Genomic DNA, 22,803 nt, shown 5'->3' on the forward strand with positions numbered 1-22,803 from the left:
TCACCAGGCAGACACACTTTTGAGGGCAGCTATCACTGTGGGCTGCTGTAAGAAGGTTAAAGGGTCCAGGTAGTGAAACAATATGGATGCCTGTTGACACCTTTGGTGAGTCAGGTCACTCACAACATGTGTAGAGCTATGTGGCACCTAGCACTGGGAGTTAGTTATCAGATACAGTTATCCCTGTGCATTTGTGTGTTTAGGGCATTAGGAGAGTGCTATTTGTCAGACATTATGGTGTGACTCCTGGGTAAATTAGTATATGTTGTGGAGAGGAGGGAGGGGGTGGTAGTGAGTGACATGCATCCAATCTAACGTGAGAGAGTGTGAGGTGCATCTAATCTAATGTGAGAGCTGCTGCTACCCATAATCCTTTGAGTAATCCTCTCAGGTGTCTCTCACAAAATCAGCTTATTAGAATCAGGGAATCAAGAGCGTGACACACATCAAACCTCCACCCAACCAACCACGTCTACTCTGCTGCACGCTGCTTGCGCACTCCGACAATATACTCTCTCTCTCTCTCTCTCTCTCTCTCAATACACAACGTGTCACTCACCCCTGAAATGGGCTGAATATTCAGTCTGGACCCTATTTCAGCAGCCGTTGATACCATTTGTTTAACCCATATTTGAATCTGGAGCTGGCATAACTGTGAAGAGCACACTGCATGTCTGCTTGATGCACACTGCATGTCTGCTTGATTCACCACACTGTCTCGTGTGTAAGTCTCTGAAGTGACAAAAGGGATAAATGTCACCCTCATCAGCCATAAGCAGTCAAACATGGCCTTTGGCTATAGAAGCCCGGCTGGCTGCAGACCCAGGTTAGAATTCTAAATGGGAATTCAGAAGGGCACACTATATTTGGTCGACCGAATAATTCCCCTTTAGAATAATTTTTGTTGCTCAGTTGGATTCGGGAATAACCCCTAGCTCGATTAATTTTTGTATTTCTTCACTGTGCTGAAATAACAGTCACTACACTTTAAGTGTTAAAAAATTATTGTGAGAATGTGTTGTGGTGGGTTTTCAGTCAGTGTGACAGTGGTTTCAGTGTGTGCCTCGAATATATCTTGTGTACATGTACAGTGAATGACATCATAAGTGCACATGTTCAGGTTCCTTAGGTTTGACCACAAAAACATCTGCATCCTGACAGACACAGTGAAACAACCGACACATAACGTTGTCACAGTGGAAGCCAACTGTTAAAACCCCAGAAGGCAGTTGAGAATATTACATCTCCAGATTGATACAGAAAATTCCACTCTACCCAGACAGAAACAGAGAGTTTGAGACAGACATCCAACGTTGACTGTAACAGTTTATTCAGTAATGCAGAGTCACTACACTGATAACTCTATCCAAAATGAGAATGACATCTCTCAGATCTACGTACATATTTACAACAAAGTGCTTTTATTTCTATCCACATACTCACTGTCAGAACAGCTGAATGTACCACACTACAAAAAGCATACATATACATGATAAAGCAATGCTAATTATTGGTAAAACGTGATACTAAGATGAACGAGATGGTAAGTTGTTTAACCATTTTACACATGGAATAAATGAGCTTTATCGAATTGCAATTGACTGATTGATATAAATACATAATGTTTGTTGTGCACCAATCCATAAAGAATAGTGCAGGAATGAAACAGTCTACACAGCAGAAGGGGTTCCAATATGACAATATTAGCAATATGTTCTGTTAGCATAGTGATGCATATTTCTAAATGACTTTCACCATCATTCTCCCCCTATTTTTTAATTATAAGGTGTTGCATGGGATATGAAGTGCAGTTACTCCAATTTCAGAGACGTTTACTATTTGTACATGCATACCTATTATCAATGCAATGTCAGAATTTTGGTACTACTTATCGACCAATTACATTCATCAACGCAGATCATAAAATGTATGCCAATATACAGTATATATGATGAATAGGGGTGAGCCTAATATATTTGATTAGACAGTTCTGACTAGTACACTCTGGAGTGTAGGCTGGATCCAATGCATTTGTAGCACATTAAAATATATTTAAACACCCCCATTATCCCCTGTTCTACAATAACGTTGAGAAATCAAAGTTCAACACAAGCATATTTTCAGATAAATAAGATTGTTGTTTTCATATCACAGAAATATGTTTTGTTACAATTTGCCATAACTAAGACCAGAAACGTGCTGGTGAATAGATTACAAATCATATTTGACATTGTAAATATATCAAAACAACCCTTGCTGCGAAGATGAAAAACAGAGGAAACATTCTGTATTCAGCTCAGTCTATAATACCATAAAACCTTGTAAACAATGTGTACTAAAATGTGAGGCATCATGGTCGTATTTTGGCTACTTCTGTGTGCAGCAGGCCGGGTCTCCCAGTGCTGCTGTTGTGTTGTCAGGTCGGTGTGGTTTAAAGGAATGGTAAGTTAAGTCCTACTAGGACCCTGAGGCTGAGAGTGTCCCCTGTTGACCCCTATAGCCCTGGACTGGGCCTGCTGAGGGGCCCCTTGTCGCCGTGGTGGCAGCCACATGCGTGACGCTGTTGCTGGAGACAGACATGCAGACAGACATGCTCAGTATGGCAGGGGCTCCTGTGCCACACTTGTGATGTGGGAGGCAGTAGGAGACGGGGGCCAACAGCTATATGAAATTTGCTTTGTCCTTGTATTTCCATCTCAGGGAATGCTATTCATCAAAGGCTGGCCCAGAGTAGGAGGTGCCACCAGATGGGTATTTTTATCCAGCTTAATTTCTCTCCATCTTTTTTTCATTTATCACTCTGACACTAATTTGCTGAAGCCCATCTGTGAGTTGTCTAGCCCGTTTTCTAGCTCTCTTTCTAAAATATGAAATAAAGAAAGAAAATGAGCCTAGAATCATTCTAATAAAAAATGCTGGTTAGTTTAGATCAAGGGTGTTCCCTTTGCACATTTTGCTTAACATTTACATTTACATTTAAGTCATTTAGCAGACGCTCTTATCCAGAGCGACTTACAAATTGGTGCATTCACCTTATGACATCCAGTGGAACAGCCACTTTACAATAGTGCATCTAAATCTTTTAAGGGGGGGGGGGGGGTGAGAAGGATTACTTTATCCTATCCTAGGTATTCCTTAAAGAGGTGGGGTTTCAGGTGTCTCCGGAAGGTGGTGATTGACTCCGCTGTCCTGGCGTCGTGAGGGAGTTTGTTCCACCATTGGGGGGCCAGAGCAGCGAACAGTTTTGACTGGGCTGAGCGGGAACTGTACTTCCTCAGTGGTAGCTTAAGAATGTTTTGTTTGTTTAATGTAATTAAATAAATATTTTATTTATACTTAAATGCACCTGAATGATTGAAACACATGGTACTTTCAAAGATTGAATCTGAAAATGTATTACTTAGCAGTATCACATTTTCTTGCAGCTACCAATTTTTTGGGTTGATGCATGATCTAATACACAGACATACACAGCACATTAGAAATAGGAGTTGTTCCACAGTAAGCTGTTAGTTTAGTCCTGAGTCTAATTTTTACTGCTGGTGTTGAATTCAGTATTGGTTCCATTACCATAGGATGTGTCTGTTTACACTGCACGGTACTTTAGGTTTGTTGACTGCTAATATTATAGCCAGACAGATCATGTGCATGATCAAGAGCTGAAATACCCATTCAATTTGTGAGCCAATACATTTTTGCTGAATCTGCATTTATAATTTCACCTGTTTCGTCAGGAATGGTGAACTCTGCCATACTTTGTCTATGCCTATTAAAAGTACAAAATACTGGCAATCACTTTTTTAACACTAGGACACATGCCGTATGTCTAAAACCTTGATTGCAGTTCACTTTTAGATGGAGGTTGGATGTTGTTGCTGGATTATTTTCTTCTCACACGGTGTCCTTCCAATAGTGTTGAGGAACTTCTACTTATGTGTAACAGAAGAAAGAAAACAGTGTTGCTGTATGGACTCTTAAAGGCCTCGGGTTGTAGTAGAACCATCTTTCTTCATATGTCTTCTCCTACCATTGATATCTAAGAGGGAAGCCCCCTTCCAGTTCAGAAACAAGTTACCTGGTTTATTCATTTTTTTTGCTAATGAAGACATTGTACTGTAAAGTTTATGGTGCAGTTCTCTCCAGACATCATCACAAGGAACTAAAACCCTGCCACACATAGACACACATTGGTTCCTTCAGGTGTTTCCTGGGGGGAAGGACTGAGGAGGAACACAACAAAAAATCCAGTACGGTTCTCGTCATGGTCCCTGTACCACACAGTCATTATCACGCTACTCCAAATGGTGCATGTTGGTCTGAAAACAAACTCCCAGCGTATCCGCCATGGTCCCATTATGTATCCCCTGTCCCCTGCCTCTCCATGGCCTGCTCCAGAGGCACTCTGCACCGCATGGGGCGGCCTCTGTTAGAGGATGCTGGCTGGCTCCAACAAGATCTGTCTGACGAGGGATTCACATCAGTTTATCTAAGGTATGAACTGCAGGAAGGGTTTTGGTGCTGCTTTCTGGCTGGCTCTTCGCCAGCTGCTTGTGGAGAGTAAGTAAATAACACAGGTCCTTTTCGCCACGGTGCCAAAGCCAGGCGATGTAATTAATGAGGATAGAGGGATGAAAAGAAGAAAGGTCACATGTTGTGGTGGAGAGAGGGGGAGGGGTTCTGGCTCCTTCTCTCGCTGTGTCACCTCGTCCCCTTGCGGCTATTTGAGAGAGAGAAGATAGGGGCTGATAGGAGGAGAGGAGAGGTGGCGTGCATCTCATCCCCAGATCAGGGCAGATGAATGAGCCACGGGAGGCAGTAGGACCTCTAGACAAAACGATCCCTGAGAGAGTCAATGGAGGGACAGCTGGCAGTCACAGATTTCGCCTCCATTCACCGCTGAATCGGCCCTGATCAGGCAGCTGCAGCCAGACTGCAGACATGACATGAATTCTACCGCGCTGGTGGCTGTGTGGATGGCCATGATCCTCATCTCCCCCTGAATACACTACCCCCCCTACACTCCCCCGGCTGGCAGACGCTCACTCAGTTGAGCTCAAACATGCACGCACGCACACACGCACGCACGCGCGCACACGCACGCACGCACGCACGCACGCACGCACGCACGCACGCACACACTCACACTAACACTCACACTCTGAACTCCGGCACAAAGGCTGCTGCCTGCAAGGACAGATGCACAGCTCCCTGAATGAAAAGCCTCTCCTGACCCCCATCATAGACCCCCCCAACCCCTCTTTCACTCCTCCATCCACTCCTCCTCTTCCCCCTCCACTACTTAGCCCCACTCTCTAACCACCTACCACCGTTACAGTCACACTCAACTGTCTGGAATGAATCAGGCACACACACAAGGCTTGTGTTTACATGAACTCCATGTCTTGGAGTCTGCACTATTAGCAAGGCGATGAAAGTGCTGTTACCTAATTACAGAGTATGCAGCGGATTTCTCTCCTGGAGAGAGCCTATGCTTTAACTGATGCTACTGTAAAAGCCTGATGACAAGTGCTGCAGATTCCTATTACCTGCAACATAAGGACTATTAGCTGCAACATAAGGACTATTACCTGCAACATAAGGACTATTAGCTGCAACATAAGGACTATTAGCTGCAACATAAGGACTATTAGCTGCAACATAAGGACTATTAGCTGCAACATAAGGACTATTAGCTGCAACATAAGGACTATTACCTGCAACATAAGGACTATTAGCTGCAACATAAGGACTATTAGCTGCAACATAAGGACTATTAGCTGCAACATAAGGACTATTAGCTGCAACATAAGCACTATTCCTCACATGATCTCCCTTTTTGCCCTTTGATATTTACAGATGATTTGTTGATAACATGCATTTTTTTTTATTTCAATCTGCAGTTGCTGCCTTGAGTTTGGTTGATTATGTCAGAACATGGTTGTTATGCTGCTTCATATACAACAAATGCATATGAAAGACATGGAAATGCTACTGTACATGCTCCTGTTAATACTGAAGAAAAAATACTGAATAAGTTTACTGTTGAAAGCGCTATTATCCCTCTACTAAGAACATATCTGTTCAGTGTCTGCTTGTCTGTTTGTAGCTGGTCTCCTGTTCTGTGCCTGAATATTTGAACTCTGATAAAAGGCTTGACGTAAGCAACCTTTCACTGTTTGTACACCAGACCCTCAGGATGTGGCATACTGGGAAAAGTGAAGAATTAGCACTTACGGACTTGATTGAGAAAATACAAAATAAAGTGTCCAATTTATAATATAACCAAAAAACCACAGGCTTTTATGAATAGTATATATTCTGCCAGTAAGCCAGAATCCTGTAGAGGCATGCTGGGCCTCAGTAGGTGAACACCAGGTCAGAGATACTGGGCACCAGCAAGTCCCCGGATATCATCTCATTCACTTCCGGGGTGCAGTAATCAGGGAAATCGAAGTGGGATCCTGAGTTGGTGTGAAATGTAGCGTCAAAGTCTTTGTCCAGAGTGGAGCAGTCCATAGGCATGTTGTCGAAGTTGGAGTTGGAGATAATATGCAAAATCTCCTCGTCCAGCTCCTCGTCGGAGGAGGCCGACGACACGAAGGAGGAGGAGCTGGTGGAGGTGGGGGTGGAGGAGCGGCCGGTGGAGGAGCGGCCAGTGGAGGAGAGGGGAGCCAGAGGCTCAGAGGAAGAGGACACCCTGGGGGATGACTCTGGGAGGCTGTGGGGTACTGGAGACCCAGAGGAGAGGCCCACAGGCAGCTTGGAGGTGGGCTGGTGGGAGGTGGTGGTCGACACTTTGACTCTGAGCTGGGTTGCAAGCTGAGTCTGCTGCTCGCCGGGGGTCATGGCAGCCTGCTGGTGGTGGAAGACACCCACGGCTGGCCTCTGCCCTCCTGGCTGGCTCGTCATCGGACTGGCCAACTCTACATCCACTGTGTCATCATCGCTGATGCCCTCATCGTAACCTTTGAACTTATTGCTGTCGAAGCTGGCTCTGTGTTTGGAGGAAGGCGTTCGTACCTTGAGCCCTCTGCTGGTGGCGGTGGAGGTGGCGGAAGCGGATGCGCGACCACCCGGGTGGGACTTGCCTGTCTTCAAGGGGACCTTGTCCCCAACCCGCACGGGCATGGAGCTCTTGCTCTTCTTCCGGGGCCGGTACTTGTAGTCGGGGTAGTCGGCCATGTGCTTTAGCCGGAGCCTCTCCGCTTCCTTGATGAAGGGGATCTTCTCATAGTCGGGGAGGAGTTTCCAGCGCTTGCCTAGGCGTTTGGAGATCTCTGCATTGTGCATGTCTGGCCACTGTTCCATGATCTTCCGTCTCTCGATCTGCGACCAGACCATGAATGCATTCATGGGCCTCTTGATGTGACCCGTGGGAGTCTTGCACCAGTTGGGGTCTTTGTTGGAGGGCAACAGTCCAAAAACCTCCTCCCTGTCATCTGCACCCAGTCCCAAGAAAACCTCTTGGCTCATATCACTGTCCATAACTGCTGGGTATTTGTGTCCCCTTTGCTGTACCATGATGGAGGAAGACGCTCTACTCAAAATGACGGCTGGAGTCATCCATAATCACACAGACACTCTAAGTTGTTACTGCAATGTTTCCTCCTCCTGTCCCCCCAAAGGAAAAAGACAAGCCATAAATACCACCATAAAGAGTATCATCACTCAGCTGACAGCAGGACTGTAAATATCACATAAATCTATACTGATGTTATTCCCATTCATTTTCAGTTGTTACATATAACCAGTACAGATCATAATCCTGCAGAAAATACAAAAATAATCAGTACAAAAATAATCCTGCAGCAACAGCAAATGTGAATTATTATATGGATTATAATTAATGAACATTTTTGTAGGGGTTGATTCATTTTTCGTGAAGGAAAAATACACCAAAGTTATCCTGCAACAGGGTGATCAAATGAAGATCCCATGTCTGTACAATACAGTATGTTTCCTTATATAGCTAATATTCAGTGAAAAAGAAGCAGATATCCCATCTGCTTTTAGAGGTGCAAACTAAGAAATTCTGTACAAATCCAACCCAGATCTAAAAAAATTCAAACATAATGTATCTAACATTACTCACAACATAACTCAGTACAATTTAATGACTAACACACTCACATCACTGGCTGGAAATGTGACCACTAGGACAAACACTAAAACACTCACCAGCAATTCTGCAGGATTCTGCTTCAGTTCTCCTTGCCTCAGGACCTAGATGCTGAGTGTCTGAAAAAAAGAAACCGGTTCCCTCTCCACATGGGCTGACTCTCCTGATGCAGTGGTGAGCTGAAGGAGTTGGGCTTGCAGTGGAGCAGAGAGGAAATGAGTGCTAGAGTCCAACGTCTGTCTCTCTATAGTGCCAAGCTGTCCCAGGCTGGCTTTCTTTCAATCTCTCTCTGTCTTTCTCTTTCTGTCTCTCTCTCTTACTGTCTGCTTTTGTTCATTGTCAGAGTCTCTTCTATTCCCTCTTTGTAGGACAGCACCCCCGTCTGCTACTCTATAAACCTCACAGTAGACAGCTCAACCTCCTCTGACACAAACTCCTCCCCCTCCACCCACCAGTCCGCGCTCGCTGTGTGTGTGTGTGTGTGTGTGTGTGTGTGTGTGTGTGTGTGTGTGTGTGTGTGTGTGTGTGTGTGTGTGTGTGTGTGTGTGTGTGTGTGTGTGTGTGTGTGTGTGTGTGTGTGTGTGTGTGTGTGTGTGTGTGTGTGTGTGTGTGTGTGTGTGTGTGTGCGTGCGTGCGTTTGCGTGGTAGAGCAGAAAGTATCCATACAGTGAGTCACAGGCACAGTGACAGAACAGGGAAACTGAGGGAGGTGGTTGAAATGTTAATTGCTTAAATGTTAAGTGCAGTTTTAAAGAAGGAGACCTTGCACTGAACTGTCTCCTGCAAGATGTTGTCTGTCTGACAGTTAAATAATGGAGTGCTCAATGTTATGAATCTGTTGACCAGTACACTTTGTGGGTTAAAGTGTGCATGTTGAAATCCGTCTACACACTATCAGCATTAAAAGGATATCAAGGGAGAAGGTCAAAGGGGAAACAGTTGAAGTCATGCTATGTGTTTGCAGTACAGTATGGTCCTCTATCAAAATGTACAGTGACGGCAGTGTCTGCAAAATACAATAAATAAATAATATCATAAATAGATAAGCTGATTAATTAATACGCAATTGATTATTAAGGACAGACCAAACCTTAGTCGCCTTAGTCGCAGATACTGTTGCATTTTGATTCATAGGGAACCTAGAGGGGATACGAGAGAAAATGTGATGCAGCATGTATGGATTTGAATGTCAAGTTTGAGGTGAATGAAAAAATGTGCACGATGTCCTGGTGTGACATCAGCTCTGTCATTATTGCTAGCCTGGAAAACGGTCCATTAAAATGAACGACAATTATGTGAGTGGACAAAACCATTAAAGCTCTGTGAGGAGTGTGTCTGGTTATTCTGCCGGACAGAGCTAGCACATTAATACACCAATTGAGAAATCCCCAAATTGTATTTAGTAGGAGACTTCCATTATGAAGATAATACATACAGTCTGGTGTAATACATATTCTTGGCATAATCAATGCCAGTTAGGAGAGTCTAACAACAGAACTGCAACCTTGCACTTTCTTGGAAGTTTCAATATTTTGGGGCTTTAATACAAACCACTCTCTCATCAAAAAAAGTATTGTAAAAAAGTGCTAAAATAGCACTTTAAGTGATAATAATCTTAAGTATACTTCTTATAAAGTGGCAAAATGCAATGAACACATACATGGTGGTGTGCTCTATCTCTCGCTCTGTTGCTTGTTCATTATTGGTTGTTCATTATCTGCTTCCTCAAGCACATTGCATTAGTCTCCGTGCCAGCGCAGTGTCTGGTTGTCAGACATGTTCACTTTGACAAATACAACTGATGTTAGCCCTGGCACGGCCGCACACAAAATGACAACAACCCTTCAGTGGGCGACCTACTTCAGACCCTGCCTAAATCCCTGAGCAGGCATGTTTGCCGATTATTGCTGTGGTTTAGGCTAGAGGATTTGACCCCCTCTCTTTCTATTTCCCCCTTCAGTCCGCCCTCGCACCCCCCACACGGGGCAGGCCTGGTGGAGCTGTCTGCCAGATAAGGCCTGGGAAAGGAGGGGTCCTGAGGGCTTGGGGTGCATCAGAGGTGTGTGTTGCCCCCCCCTCACCATTCTACCCACAGATAGATCATTTTTCAGGGATTAGTGGCTGCTAGAGAACTGCACAGAGAGAGATCCTCTGCTGTCATTTCAGACTAGAGTGGATCTACACCCCCCTCCCCTCTTAGACCAAATATAATGGCCTGGTAATCTTTGGTCTTCTGCTGTTTTATATCACATAGTTTGATGAAAAAAATATAATGTCTCATCATATCACACATGGTTATTGCTCACATGAAGTTTTGATACCCACCAACCTTCATGAAACATCATTTATACAAGTAAATACAAGTACACCACTGCATATTAATCATAAATGTATGATTATTCATAGAATTTTATCTTTTGAAAAATATATGACTTCCTAACCTGTGTAATCTAATGTCTCCTGTCTCCAACCCAGGCTTGCTCTCCAGTTAAGAACCCTTCTATGGAATTCATAAAAATGGAATGAAATGTGTCCTTTTCCCTCGCAACGTTTGCCGTAGTGGATGTACTTTTAAGGTGCTGTTCACTCTCAGCTGTGCATTTATTTGTTATTGGCATTGCTCCCTCAGCGGTGCAAATGTATGATACATTTATTTAATGAGTGGTTTAATGAACACACAGACACTGTGCATTTATGCATCAGTGTGCTTTCTCCACGCCACAAGACACATGCGGACAGTGTCATGTAACCTTTGTCTTATGAATACATTCATTTGTGCCTTTTTTCACATTATCTTTGGCTTTGTTTTATTCTTAGCCACTCTTTAAATTAAAGCTTCAGTGAACAGTTTGGTTGGCTTGGCTTGCCCACTGCTTTCCATTATGAAAAACACCCGCTGTGCTATGAGCATGTTGCCTGCACTGCCCTTGTAAACCTGGCGGCGTGAACCATATTGTAACATCCCCAATGTCACAGGAATGTCAGGTCGTGATCTGCTTATGTGAAGGGACCTGATTCTCTGCCCAATCTGTTTGGGTTGAAATGGTGCTTTCCCTTGCGAAAAGGTCAAAGGGTGCTCTCTGGCTGGACGAGGAGGGGGGCGAGAAGGGAGGCTGATTACCTCCACCATGTACGCAGGCAGACAACTGAGAGGTTCAAGATTACAGCCCTTCCCCCTCCTCTCATCCTCTGACCTTTGGCCCCCCTGTCAAACGGAGCAGACAGTAGCAAGATAAATGAACGTGAACTCCCCCCATCTCCCAGATTCTGACCCCTGACCTCTTTAAGACAGCCCCCCCCCCCCTGCATTTTTCACCCCTCATCCTCCTGTCCATTTCTCAGAATAGAAACAGCCCTTGCGCTGCGTCTGAGGGGCTAGGGGGGAAGGTTAGAGGGGACAGCCTTTATTAACACATCCTGGTCTAGTCACAAACACTTTTACTGCCCATGCAGTGCCTCGTCTCACTGCTTTCCTCATCATACCTACCCACCGTACCAGCACCTGGCAGCTCATCTGATAAAGGAGGCTGCAATCAAATTTCATCACACCTACCCATCATCACCAGCACCCGGCAGCCCATCTGATAAAGGAGGCTGCAATCAAATTTTATTGGTAAGAGATGACAATTAAGTTTATATTAATTTAGCAATATCCATTCTATTACTGCAATGGCATCTGTAGCCTATGAAAGGGCTCTCTGGGCAATAAAATTGACAAATTACATAATTAACCAATTCCATATGAAAGGCTGGGAGGACTGCTAGGGGGAAGCTGAGGATCTCACAACAAGGATGCCCTCTTTACTATTTCAAATGACAGATTCTTGTTTCAATGTTGTTGTTTAGCTTCATTATGCACAGAATGATGTCATAACGACTGGTCTCTCCAGAGAAATACTTGTTATGTTGGCTATAGGGCTGGAAGCATCATCGTACACAGGAACCTGCACCGCGAGGTCATAACATTTACTCTTTCTCCCCCTACCTCGGGCTTGAACTGGTCTGAGCTGCTGCGTGCTCTCAGGCTCTCCTCATATGAGGGAAGAGGATTGGGTGGGTCAAGCCATTCCTTAGGGGTCAGAGTAAGTGGAGACAATAAAATGAAATAAATAAAAGAAAGCTCTGGCCCCGTGACAGTGACAGCTGAGGTTTAAAACGGGGACCTGGCTTGGATCACATTATACAACAGGCTCATCCCATCCCAAGGTCAACATTTTCCCCAACCACCAAACTCTGTTCTTGTTCATTAGTCCAGCACATTAACATAGACAAACTGCTCACCTGCTGTAGCTCTCCCGTTAGAACCACTCAAACCTTCCATTTCAATGTAAGTCTCTCTTACTCTCACTACCATACAGGCAACTCCATCTCCTGAAATACTGTATATTCATCGACTTATTAACAAAACATATGGTTTCAATGTTATCATCCCTTTGAGCTCTCTAGCCTCCAGCCCTTGGCATGTGCACACACAAATATGTACATGCACACACACAAATATGTACATGCACACACACAAATACGTACACAAATACGCAAGTACAAATACGCACGAACGCATGCACGCAGGCACGCACGCACGCACGCACGCACGCACGCACGCACGCACGCACGCACGCACGCACGCACGCACGCACGCACGCACGCACACACACACACACACACACACACACACACACACACACACACACACACACACACACACTTATGATTCACCTTGATCAGTTATTTGGCTCAAATTATGAGCTAAGAAATGGGGTTTGACACTGAGGTGACATCAATATAAATATGTAGGGTTAAGACACCTATCCCTTTATAACAAATCAAGGGCCTGGCTTTGACATTGTCACTGGAGGGCAGATTGTATTGAAATGAGATTTGGAGTGAAGAGTATCAGTATGCTCTCAATGTGCCTTATGCCTTCCACGTTTGGACTCTAGAAGGCTCACAACTCTGCCAGCATTAGCATTAGAAATTATAACATTTAAAACAGGTTTATTATATTATCTCCCGCTGTCTAAGTATGTAAGTAAAGGCATCTGTTCGTCATTAAAGTCAATAGAGGTTTTTGGGGGGGATATCAAACCCCTCATAGAGACACATTAGATGTCAGCATTATGCTTTAAGAATTAAAGGCTGCCTGTTGATTTTGGGGGATCTACAGTATGTCCCTTTTGCTGTGGAGGAATAAATGGATAGTCAACATTTAGGGACTCTAATCTAAGCGACAGCTAGGGATTTGTGGCAGATTATTACACTAAACTCCCCACTCTAGTACTTTTGTTTTGTTTTGCATGCAATGACCAATGAACATGTGGTTTGGGTGAGGCTCAGACGGCCAATAGAAGTACATCAAAACAAAACATATCCCTCAGGAGATTTCACTCATGTCATCATCCTCTTAAGCGTAATAAACAGCTCTCTGTCATTATAGAAACATGTTGCACTGTATGTTTCTTTCTGAATGTAACTCTGTAGGTATTGCTAGCTAGAGAAATACAAAGTAACACTCATAAAAGCATTTTGTCAAATTGTTGACCTTGAACATTTTGTCATAGAGAATAATTCACATATTTGTTGAGAGAGAAGAAAAGGTCCAGAACCTTCCGTGGCCCTCTCTGTCTGTGTCTCAAATGATAACCTATTCCCTATGTAGTTCACTACTTTTGACCAGAGCCCTATGGGCCCAAAAGCGCCCAGTCAAAAGAAGTGCACTACATAGGGAATAGGGTGCCATTTGGGAAATAGCCTCTTACTCACTCGTATGTTTATGTTCTCTCGCCTCCTTAGAGGCTACTTCATCATTATTACCATCACTGTTCAGGTCCCCTTGGAAGCTAGCTTCTAGGGGAAATGAGGCCATTTTCTTTCGCAGCCGTGTCTTTATAATCTGCCCGCCCAGGTAAAGGACAACAAAGCAGCCAATTACCTCTAATCTAGCATGACTCACAGTTGCTAGCATCAGGGGCTGGCTAGCCCGAGTAGTCTGTGTAGTCTTGCAGATGATTAAAAACAATACAGAAGACCCATTATACAGGGCACACTGTAGATAGATTAGGATTAGTTTCTTTATTTTTTACATTTAAAATACATATTTAAAAGTGTAAAGCACCTCTCAAACGACCACTCACATTGATTTGTGTGAGTGAAAACCCGTTGGAGAATGAGAATTATGTGATTTAGTTGATTTGAACCCCCCTGCTGAAATGCATGCACTGTAACGTCGATTGGTGTTGGAAGTTGTTGTGACGTTTTCTCTTCTCTGCCACTGAGGGTGCCTAGTGTGTGTGTGTGTGTGTGTGTGTGTGTGTGTGTGTGTGTGTGTGTGTGTGTGTGTGTGTGTGTGTGTGTGTGTGTGTGTGTGTGTGTGTGTGTGTGTGTGTGTGTGTGTGTGTGTGTGTGTGTGTGTGTGTGTGTGTGTGTGTGTGTGTGTGTACTGTACAATGTGTGTGCTCATGTCTGTGTGTGTATGTGTATACTCTCCATCCTCCCCTTCTCAGTGGTGGGACGCTCTGCTCTGCAGGAGGAGCGGAGGAGAGGAACGCTGCGAGTGCCGGAGGACACAATCCTGTACCAATTACTGTCTGCCTGCCAGGCACCCCCAGCCCAAGGTTTAATATTCCTTCCACTTCATTTTGATCTTGGCAGTAGGGGTATGCCAGCATAATCCAACCCCCCCTGCCCAGTGGGACCTGCCTCCCCTGTATTGCCCTCAGTTTTGATCTCTCTCCAAGGCTGGGCTGAGCCCCAGCTGCGCCCTGCACGCCAACCAGGAGGCCTGTGGATGGATGCTGCTCTACTATACTCGGCTCTGCTAGACTCAACGACTCGACTCTGCTCTACCCTTTCTGCTGATACAGTATGCAGCATCTGCCAGCTTAAAGGGCCTCTTCTTCACTAATGAGTTGAGAGACTCCCTCTAACCTCTAGCACAGTGAATGCTAATACGCCCAGCTCAGGTTGTTGTGTCCTGGGACCTTTGTTTTACCGTGTTGGGAGGGGCTGCACTATTAGCACTGCAAGGAAGGGGGGGAGGAGAAGTGCAGAGTGGATGTGAATTGCTAAGGCCAGGTGAGACAATTTCCGATTAGTGATGACTTGTTACTACCACTGTCATAGACTGTAAGTGCAGGTATCTGTTAAGAGCAAGGAAATAACCGGATACCTTTTATTGCATGTCATTGTACAGTGCAGTGTGCATTCACTTCATTTGTGCCCAACCTTTATCTTCACTTCAAGGATTTCTACCATTGACATTTAAAACCAGCCTTCTGTTCTGCCTCCAGTTATACCTGCTTTAATAGCTGTCATCTGTGAAACCTACAGCCTGCCAACATACTGTTGTTAGGCAGGAGGAATGACTACTATATACATGTCCCTTTGGTGGCAATTTAGCAACTGATACTAAAGCTATGAATACCCCCATTATGCAGCATTCACCATAACTAGGGACCAGAGATTTTACTTGTCAGGTTGCATGGTCAGGAAAAGCTACTGTCCCAAACCATGATCTCACAGAGGCAGATATGACTGGGGTCTTTTTACCCATTCCTGTGGGTAAAACCGAGGAGGTTGTCTTCTACCCTCCACTCAGGTGCTAGAAGAGCTCTTCCTCTCTGTATTCCAGTGCTGCGTTGGGTAAATCAGCCTTGACAGCTCCGCCGGTAAAATCACACCGGCTCCCATCAGACACCATTACATGGGGAAATGACACACTGGGAAAATTAGTGCCGATTTACTGCCATTTAAATGCAAGACTGAGTCTGGGAGGCTTGGTGGCGGGTGCAAGCCTGTCTCTGTGTGACTTTTCCACAGAGGGGCCATACATTTCCGCCAGACAGGCCCTGCAGGCATACCTCTCAGCAGCTCTGCACGAGAGACAGATAATGATTACATCTGACTGAGAGTGATGGACATGAGGAGAGAGAGACAGACAGAAAGAGACAGAGAGGGGGAGAGAGAGGAGAGGTACATTACATTCAGAAAGTATTGATACCCCTTGACTTTTTCCACATTTTATTACAATACAGCCTTATTCTAAAATGGATTAAATTGTTTTCCCCCCTCATCAATCTACACACAATACCCCATAATGACAAAGGAAAAACAGGTTTAGATGTTTTTGCACATTTTTTTTTAACAAAAACTGAAATATCACATTTACATAAGTATTCAGACCCTGAAGCCACTCCTGCCTTGTCTTGACTGTGTGCTTAGGGTTGTTGTCCTGTTGGTAGGTAAGCCTTCGCCCCAGTCTGAGGTTCTGAGTGCTCTACAGAAGGTTTTCTCTCGATCCTGACTAGTCTCCCAGTCCCTGCCGCTGAAAAACATCCCTACAGCATGATGCTGCCACCACCATGCTTCACTGAGAGGGCTAACCTCAGCTGAATCTGTGTGGAGTCAGCCAGGGCAGCAGGTCTGAACATGAATAACATATAACCTGTTCTCTAGTTAAAGCACATAGGGAAGTATCAAGGAGGTTCTTGTGTGGTCCACAAAGCGGTATCTTTGGCCCTATACATACAGTACATATATTTGTTCTAACCAGTACTGTACATTTAAACTGTAACGTTGTGAGACGACTAATAGTGCTTTGCTGATGCGGCATGCGGTGCGGCTGGGACTTCATTACAAGAGGAACTGACTGGACTTGTGATTTATTACCCCTCCGATACAGCAAACCTAATTAATGGAAACACAATGTACATGCCAGACGTGGAGGTATGACATAGTTTCAAGTCTCAGTCTATCGTGAAATTAATTTGACTCACCATGACATATATATCTCCAAATTCCTGCAGTATGCCATAATCTGTGTGGCTATCTCTGGGGAACTGCATCTTAATTTCATGGGTATCATGCTCATTTGCATTTGGGAGCGTGTGAGTGAGTGGAGCGGAGGGGGGGGGGAGGGGGGGGGCTAAGTGTGAAGAAAAGGAAGATAAAGAAAAATGCCCCGTGTCTAATCCTGGGCTCCTTGTTTTAACGGGATGATATTTCAACAGCAATGTGCAAATTTTTATAACACTAATGTGAAGAAATGTTTGTGTGTTATCATCGCCACTCAGAGCCAAGAGCTCATACAGTAGATGAGTTGTAAATCTGTCTCTGGCAATGCAATTATACTGGAACACTGTACTGTAAAGACACTATGGTCTCTTGTGTTGTGTTAGGAGACACATTAAACTGAGTTTAAACTCCTGAAAGCGTGCCCGATATAAGCAATGATGTATTTTCTTATAATAAAATAACATACAGAGCATTCTGAAAGTATTCATACCCCTTGACTTATTCCATATGTTGTTGTGTTACAGCCTGAATACAAAATGGATTAAATCAACAACAGAAAATCTCACCCATCTACACAAATTTTAGCAAATTTGTTGAAAATGAAATATATTCAGATCCCTGAGTCAATACTTGTTAGAATCACCTTTGGCAGCAATTACAGCTGTGAGTCTTTCTGGGTAAGTCTCTTTGTACACCTGGATTGTACATTATTTGTCCATTATTCTTTTCAAAAATTCTGTTGTTGATCATTGCTAGACAATCATTTTCAAGTCTTTCCATAGATTTTCAAGCAGATTTAAGTCAAAACTGTAACTCGGCCACTCAGGAACATTCACTGTCTTCTTGGTAAGCAACTTCAGTGTAGATTTGGCCTTGCGTTTTATTTAGGTTATTATCCTGCTGAAAGGTGAATGTGTCAGGTTTTCCTCTAGGATTTTGCCTGTGCTTAGCTCCATTCCATGTATTTTTTATCTTGAAAAACTCCCCAGTCCTTAACGATTACAAGCATACCCATAACATGATGTAGCCACCACTATGCTGGAAAATATGGAGAGTTTTACTCAGTAATTTGCTCCAAACATAATTTTTTAAATTCAGAACAAAAATATTTTTTTTGCAGTATTACTTTAGTCCCTTTGTCAAGTGCCAATGTGCAGCGGTTAGGACGGAGTCAGGCGCAGGACACAGAACTGAGTAAAATACGTACTTTACTCGAAAAGAAACAACAACATTTCCACGCAGGGAAAACACACCAGCTCACAGAAGACTTGAACACTAAACAAAGAACAAACACGCACAAAACCATGTGGGAACTAGAGGGTTAAATAGGGAATAAATTATAACGTAATGGGAACCCGGTGTGTACAATCAAGACAAAACAAATGGAAAAAGAAACGTAGATCGGTGGCAGCTAGAAAGCCGGTGACGACGACCGCCGAACGCCGCCCGAACATTACACATACAGAAGTTTCAAAACAATAAAGACATTACAAATGTTATATTATATATATACAGTGTTGTAACAATGTACAAATGGTTAAAGCACACAAGTTAAAATAAATAAGCATAAATATGGGTTGTATTTACAATGGTGTTTGTTCTTCACTGGTTGCCCTTTTCTTGTGGCAACAGGTCACAAATCTTGCTGCTGTGATGGCACACTGTGGAATTTCTCCCAGTAGATATGGGAGTTTATCAAAATTGGATTTGTTTTCAAATTCTTTGTGGATCTGTGTAATCTGAGGGAAATATGTCTCTCTAATATGGTCATACATTGGGCAGGAGGTTAGGAAGTGCAGCTCAGTTTCCACCTCATTTTGTGGGCAGTGTGCACATAGCCTGTCTTCTCTTGAGAGCCATGTCTGCCTACGGCGGCCTTTCTCAATAGCAAGGCTATGCTCACTGAGTCTGTACATAGTCAAAGCTTTCCTTAAGTTTGGGTCAGTCACAGTGGTCAGGTATTCTGCCACTGTGTACTCTCTGTTTAGGGCCAAATAGCATTCTAGTTTGCTCTGTTTTTTTGTTAATTCTTTCCAATGTGTCAAGTAATTATCTTTTTGTTTTCTCATGATTTGGTTGGGTCTAATTGTGCTGTTGTCCTGGGGCTCTGTGGGGTGTGTTTGTGTTTGTGAACAGAGCCCTAGGACCAGCTTGCTTAGGGGACTCTTCTCCAGGTTCATCTCTCTGTAGGTGATGGCTTTGTTATGGAAGGTTTGGGAATCGCTTCCTTTTAGGTGGTTGTAGAATTTAACGGCTCTTTTCTGGATTTTGATAATTAGTGGGTATCGGCCTAATTCTGCTCTGCATGCATTATTTGGTGTTCTACGTTGTACACGGAGGATATTTTTGCAGAATTCTGCATGCAGAGTCTCAATTTGGTGTTTGTCCCATTTTGTGAAATCTTGGTTGGTGAGCGGACCCCAGACCTCACAACCATAAAGGGCAATGGGCTCTATGACTGATTCAAGTATTTTTAGCCAGATCCTAATTGGTATGTTGAAATTTATGTTCCTTTTGATGGCATAGAAGGCCCTTCTTGCCTTGTCTCTCAGATCGTTCACAGCTTTGTGGAAGTTACCTGTGGTGCTGATGTTTAGGCCGAGGTATGTATAGTTTTTTGTGTGCTCTAGGGCAACGGTGTCTAGATGGAATTTGTGGTCCTGGTGACTGGACCTTTTTTGGAACACCATTATTTTGGTCTTACTGAGATTTACTGTCAGGGCCCAGGTCTGACAGAATCTGTGCAGAAGATCTAGGTGCTGCTGTAGGCCCTCCTTGGTTGGTGACAGAAGCACCAGATCATCAGCAAACAGTAGACATTTGACTTCGGATTCTAGTAGGGTGAGACTGGGTGCTGCAGACTGTTCTAGTGCCCGCGCCAATTCGTTGATATACAGTGGGGAGAACAAGTATTTGATACACTGCCGATTTTGCAGGTTTTCCTACTTACAAAGCATGTAGAGGTCTGTAATTTTTATCATAGGTACACTTCAACTGTGAGAGACGGAATCTAAAACAAAAATCCAGAAAATCACATTGTAGGATTTTTAAGTAATTAATTTGCATTTTATTGCATGACATAAGTATTTGATCACCTACCGACCAGTAAGAATTCCGGCTCCCACAGACCTGTTAGTTTTTCTTTAAGAAGCCCACCTGTTCTCCACTCATTACCTGTATTAACTGCACCTGTTTGAGCTCGTTACCTGTATAAAAGACACCTGTCCACACACTCAATCAAACAGACTCCAACCTCTCCACAATAGCCAAGACCAGAGAGATGTGTAAGGACATCAGGGGTAAATTGTAGACCTGCACAAGGCTGGGATGGGCTACAGGACAATAGGCAAGCAGCTTGGTGAGAAGGCAACAACTGTTGGCGCAATTATTCGAAAATGGAAGAAGTTCAAGATGACGGTCAATCACCCTCGGTCTGGGGCTCCATGCAAGATCTCACCTCGTGGGGCATCAATGATCATGAGGAAGGTGAGGGATCAGCCCAGAACTACACGGCAGGACCTGGTCAATGACCTGAAGAGAGCTGGGATCACAGTCTCAAAGAAAACCATTAGTAACACACTACGCCGTCATGGATTAAAATCCTGCAGTGCACGCAAGGTCCCCTTGCTCAAGCCAGCGCATGTCCAGGCCCGTCTGAAGTTTGCCAATGACCCTCTGGATGATCCAGAGGAGGAGTGGGAGAAGGTCATGTGGTCTGATGAGACAAAAATAGAGCTTTTTGGTCTAAACTCCACTCACCGTGTTTGGAGGAAGAAGAAGGATGAGTACAACCCCAAGAACACCATCCCAACCGTGAAGCATGGAGGTGGAAACATCATTCTTTGGGGATGCTTTTCTGCAAAGGGGACAGGACGACTGCACCGTATTGAGGGGAGGATGTATGGGGCCATGTATCGCGAGATCTTGGCCAACAACCTCCTTCCCTCAGTAAGAGCATTGAAGATGGGTCGTGGCTGGGTCTTCCAGCATGACAACGACCCGAAACACACAGCCAGGGCAACTAAGGAGTGGCTCCGTAAGAAGCATCTCAAGGTCCTGGAGTGGCCTAGCCAGTCTCCAGACCTGAACCCAATAGAAAATCTTTGGAGGGAGCTGAAAGTCCGTATTGCCCAGCGACAGCCCCGAAACCTGAAGGATCTGGAGAAGGTCTGTATGGAGGAGTGGGCCAAAATCCCTGCTGCAGTGTGTGCAAACCTGGTCAAGAACTACAGGAAACGTATGATCTCTGTAATTGCAAACAAAGGTTTCTGCACCAAATATTAAGTTCTGCTTTTCTGATGTATCAAATACTTATGTCATGCAATAAAATGCAAATTAATTACTTAAAAATCATACAATGTGATTTTCTGGATTTTTGTTTTAGATTCCGTCTCCCACAGTTGAAGTGTACCTATGATAAAAATTACAGACCTCTACATGCTTTGTAAGTAGGAAAACTTGCAAAATCGGCAGTGTATCAAATACTTGTTCTCCCCACTGTATATGTTGAAGAGGGTGGGGCTTAAGCTGCATCCCTGTCTCACCCCACGACCCTGTGTGAAGAAATGTGTGTGTTTTTTGCCAATTTTAACCGCACACTTGTTGTTTGTGTACATGGATTTTATAATGTTGTATGTTTTACCCCCAACACCACTTTCCATCAATTTGTATAGCAGACCCTCATGCCAAATTGAGTCGAAGGCTTTTTTGAAATCAACAAAGCATGAGAAGACTTTGCCTTTGTTTTGGTTTGTTTGGTTGTCAATTAGGGTGTGTAGGGTGAATACATGGTCTGTTGTACGGTAATTTGGTAAAAAGCCAATTTGACATTTGCTCAGTACATTGTTTTCATTGAGGAAATGTACGAGTCTGCTGTTAATGATAATGCACAGGATTTTCCCAAGGTTACTGTTGACGCATATTCCACGGTAGTTATTGGGGTCAAATTTGTCTCCACTTTTGTGGATTGGGGTGATCAGTCCTTGGTTCCAAATATTGGGGAAGATGCCAGAGCTAAGGACGATGTTAAAGAGTTTTAGTATAGCCAATTGGAATTTGTTGTCTGTATATTTGATCATTTCATTAAGGATACCATCAACACCACAGGCCTTTTTGGGTTGGAGGGTTTTTATTTTGTCCTGTAACTCATTCAAGGTAATTGGAGAATCCAGTGGGTTCTGGTAGTCTTTAATAGTTGATTCTAGGATTTGTATTTGATCATGTATATGTTTTTGCTCTTTATTCTTTGTTATAGAGCCAAAAAGATAGGAGAAGTGGTTTACCCATACATCTCCATTTTGGATAGATAATTCTTCGTGTTGTTGTTTGTTTAGTGTTTTCCAATTTTCCCAGAATTGGTTAGAGTCTATGGAGTCTTCAATTACATTGAGCTGATTTCTGACGTGCTGTTCCTTCTTTTTCCGTAGTGTATTTCTGTATTGTTTTAGTGATTCACCATAGTGAAGGCGTAGACTCAGGTTTTCCGGGTCTCTATGTTTTTGGTTGGACAGGTTTCTCAATTTATTTCTTAGATTTTTGCATTCTTTATCAAACCATTTGTCATTGTTGTTCATTTTCTTCGGTTTTCTATTTGAGATTTTTAGATTTGATAGGGAAGCTGAGAGGTCAAATATACTGTTAAGATTTTCTACTGCCAAGTTTACACCTTCACTATTGCAGTGGAACATTTTACCCAGGAAGTTGTCTAAAAGGGATTGAATTTGCTGTTGCCTAATTGTTTTTTGGTAGGTTTCCAAACTGCATTCCTTCCATCTATAGCATTTCTTAATGTTACTCAGTTCCTTTGGCTTTGATGCCTCATGATTGAGTATTGCTCTGTTCAAGTAGACTGTGATTTTGCTGTGGTCTGATAGGGGTGTCAGTAGGCTGACTGT

General features: G+C 43.8%; 1 protein-coding gene and 1 long non-coding RNA gene across 2 annotated transcripts; one reads left to right on the top strand and one right to left on the bottom strand.

Annotated features, from left to right (window-relative positions):
• Window positions 1–1,313: 1,313 nt before the first annotated feature.
• Window positions 1,314–8,521, bottom strand: sox12 (SRY-box transcription factor 12). The gene is made up of 2 exons (XM_071335998.1): window positions 8,179–8,521; window positions 1,314–7,611 (listed from the first exon to the last, which is right to left on the bottom strand). Exon 2 carries the CDS (start codon window positions 7,561–7,563, stop codon window positions 6,358–6,360), a length of 1,206 nt encoding a protein of 401 aa, XP_071192099.1. The 5' UTR covers window positions 7,564–7,611; window positions 8,179–8,521; the 3' UTR covers window positions 1,314–6,357.
• A 3,053-nt stretch (window positions 8,522–11,574) lies between these two features.
• LOC139535971 (uncharacterized) lies at window positions 11,575–17,398 on the top strand. The gene is made up of 2 exons (XR_011667232.1): window positions 11,575–11,732; window positions 14,620–17,398. It is a non-coding gene; the product is annotated as an uncharacterized lncRNA (long non-coding RNA).
• The last annotated feature ends 5,405 nt before the right edge of the window (window positions 17,399–22,803 follow it).

Source organism: Salvelinus alpinus, chromosome 12, assembly GCF_045679555.1.
Source record: "Salvelinus alpinus chromosome 12, SLU_Salpinus.1, whole genome shotgun sequence".
Lineage (NCBI taxonomy): Eukaryota > Metazoa > Chordata > Actinopteri > Salmoniformes > Salmonidae > Salvelinus > Salvelinus alpinus.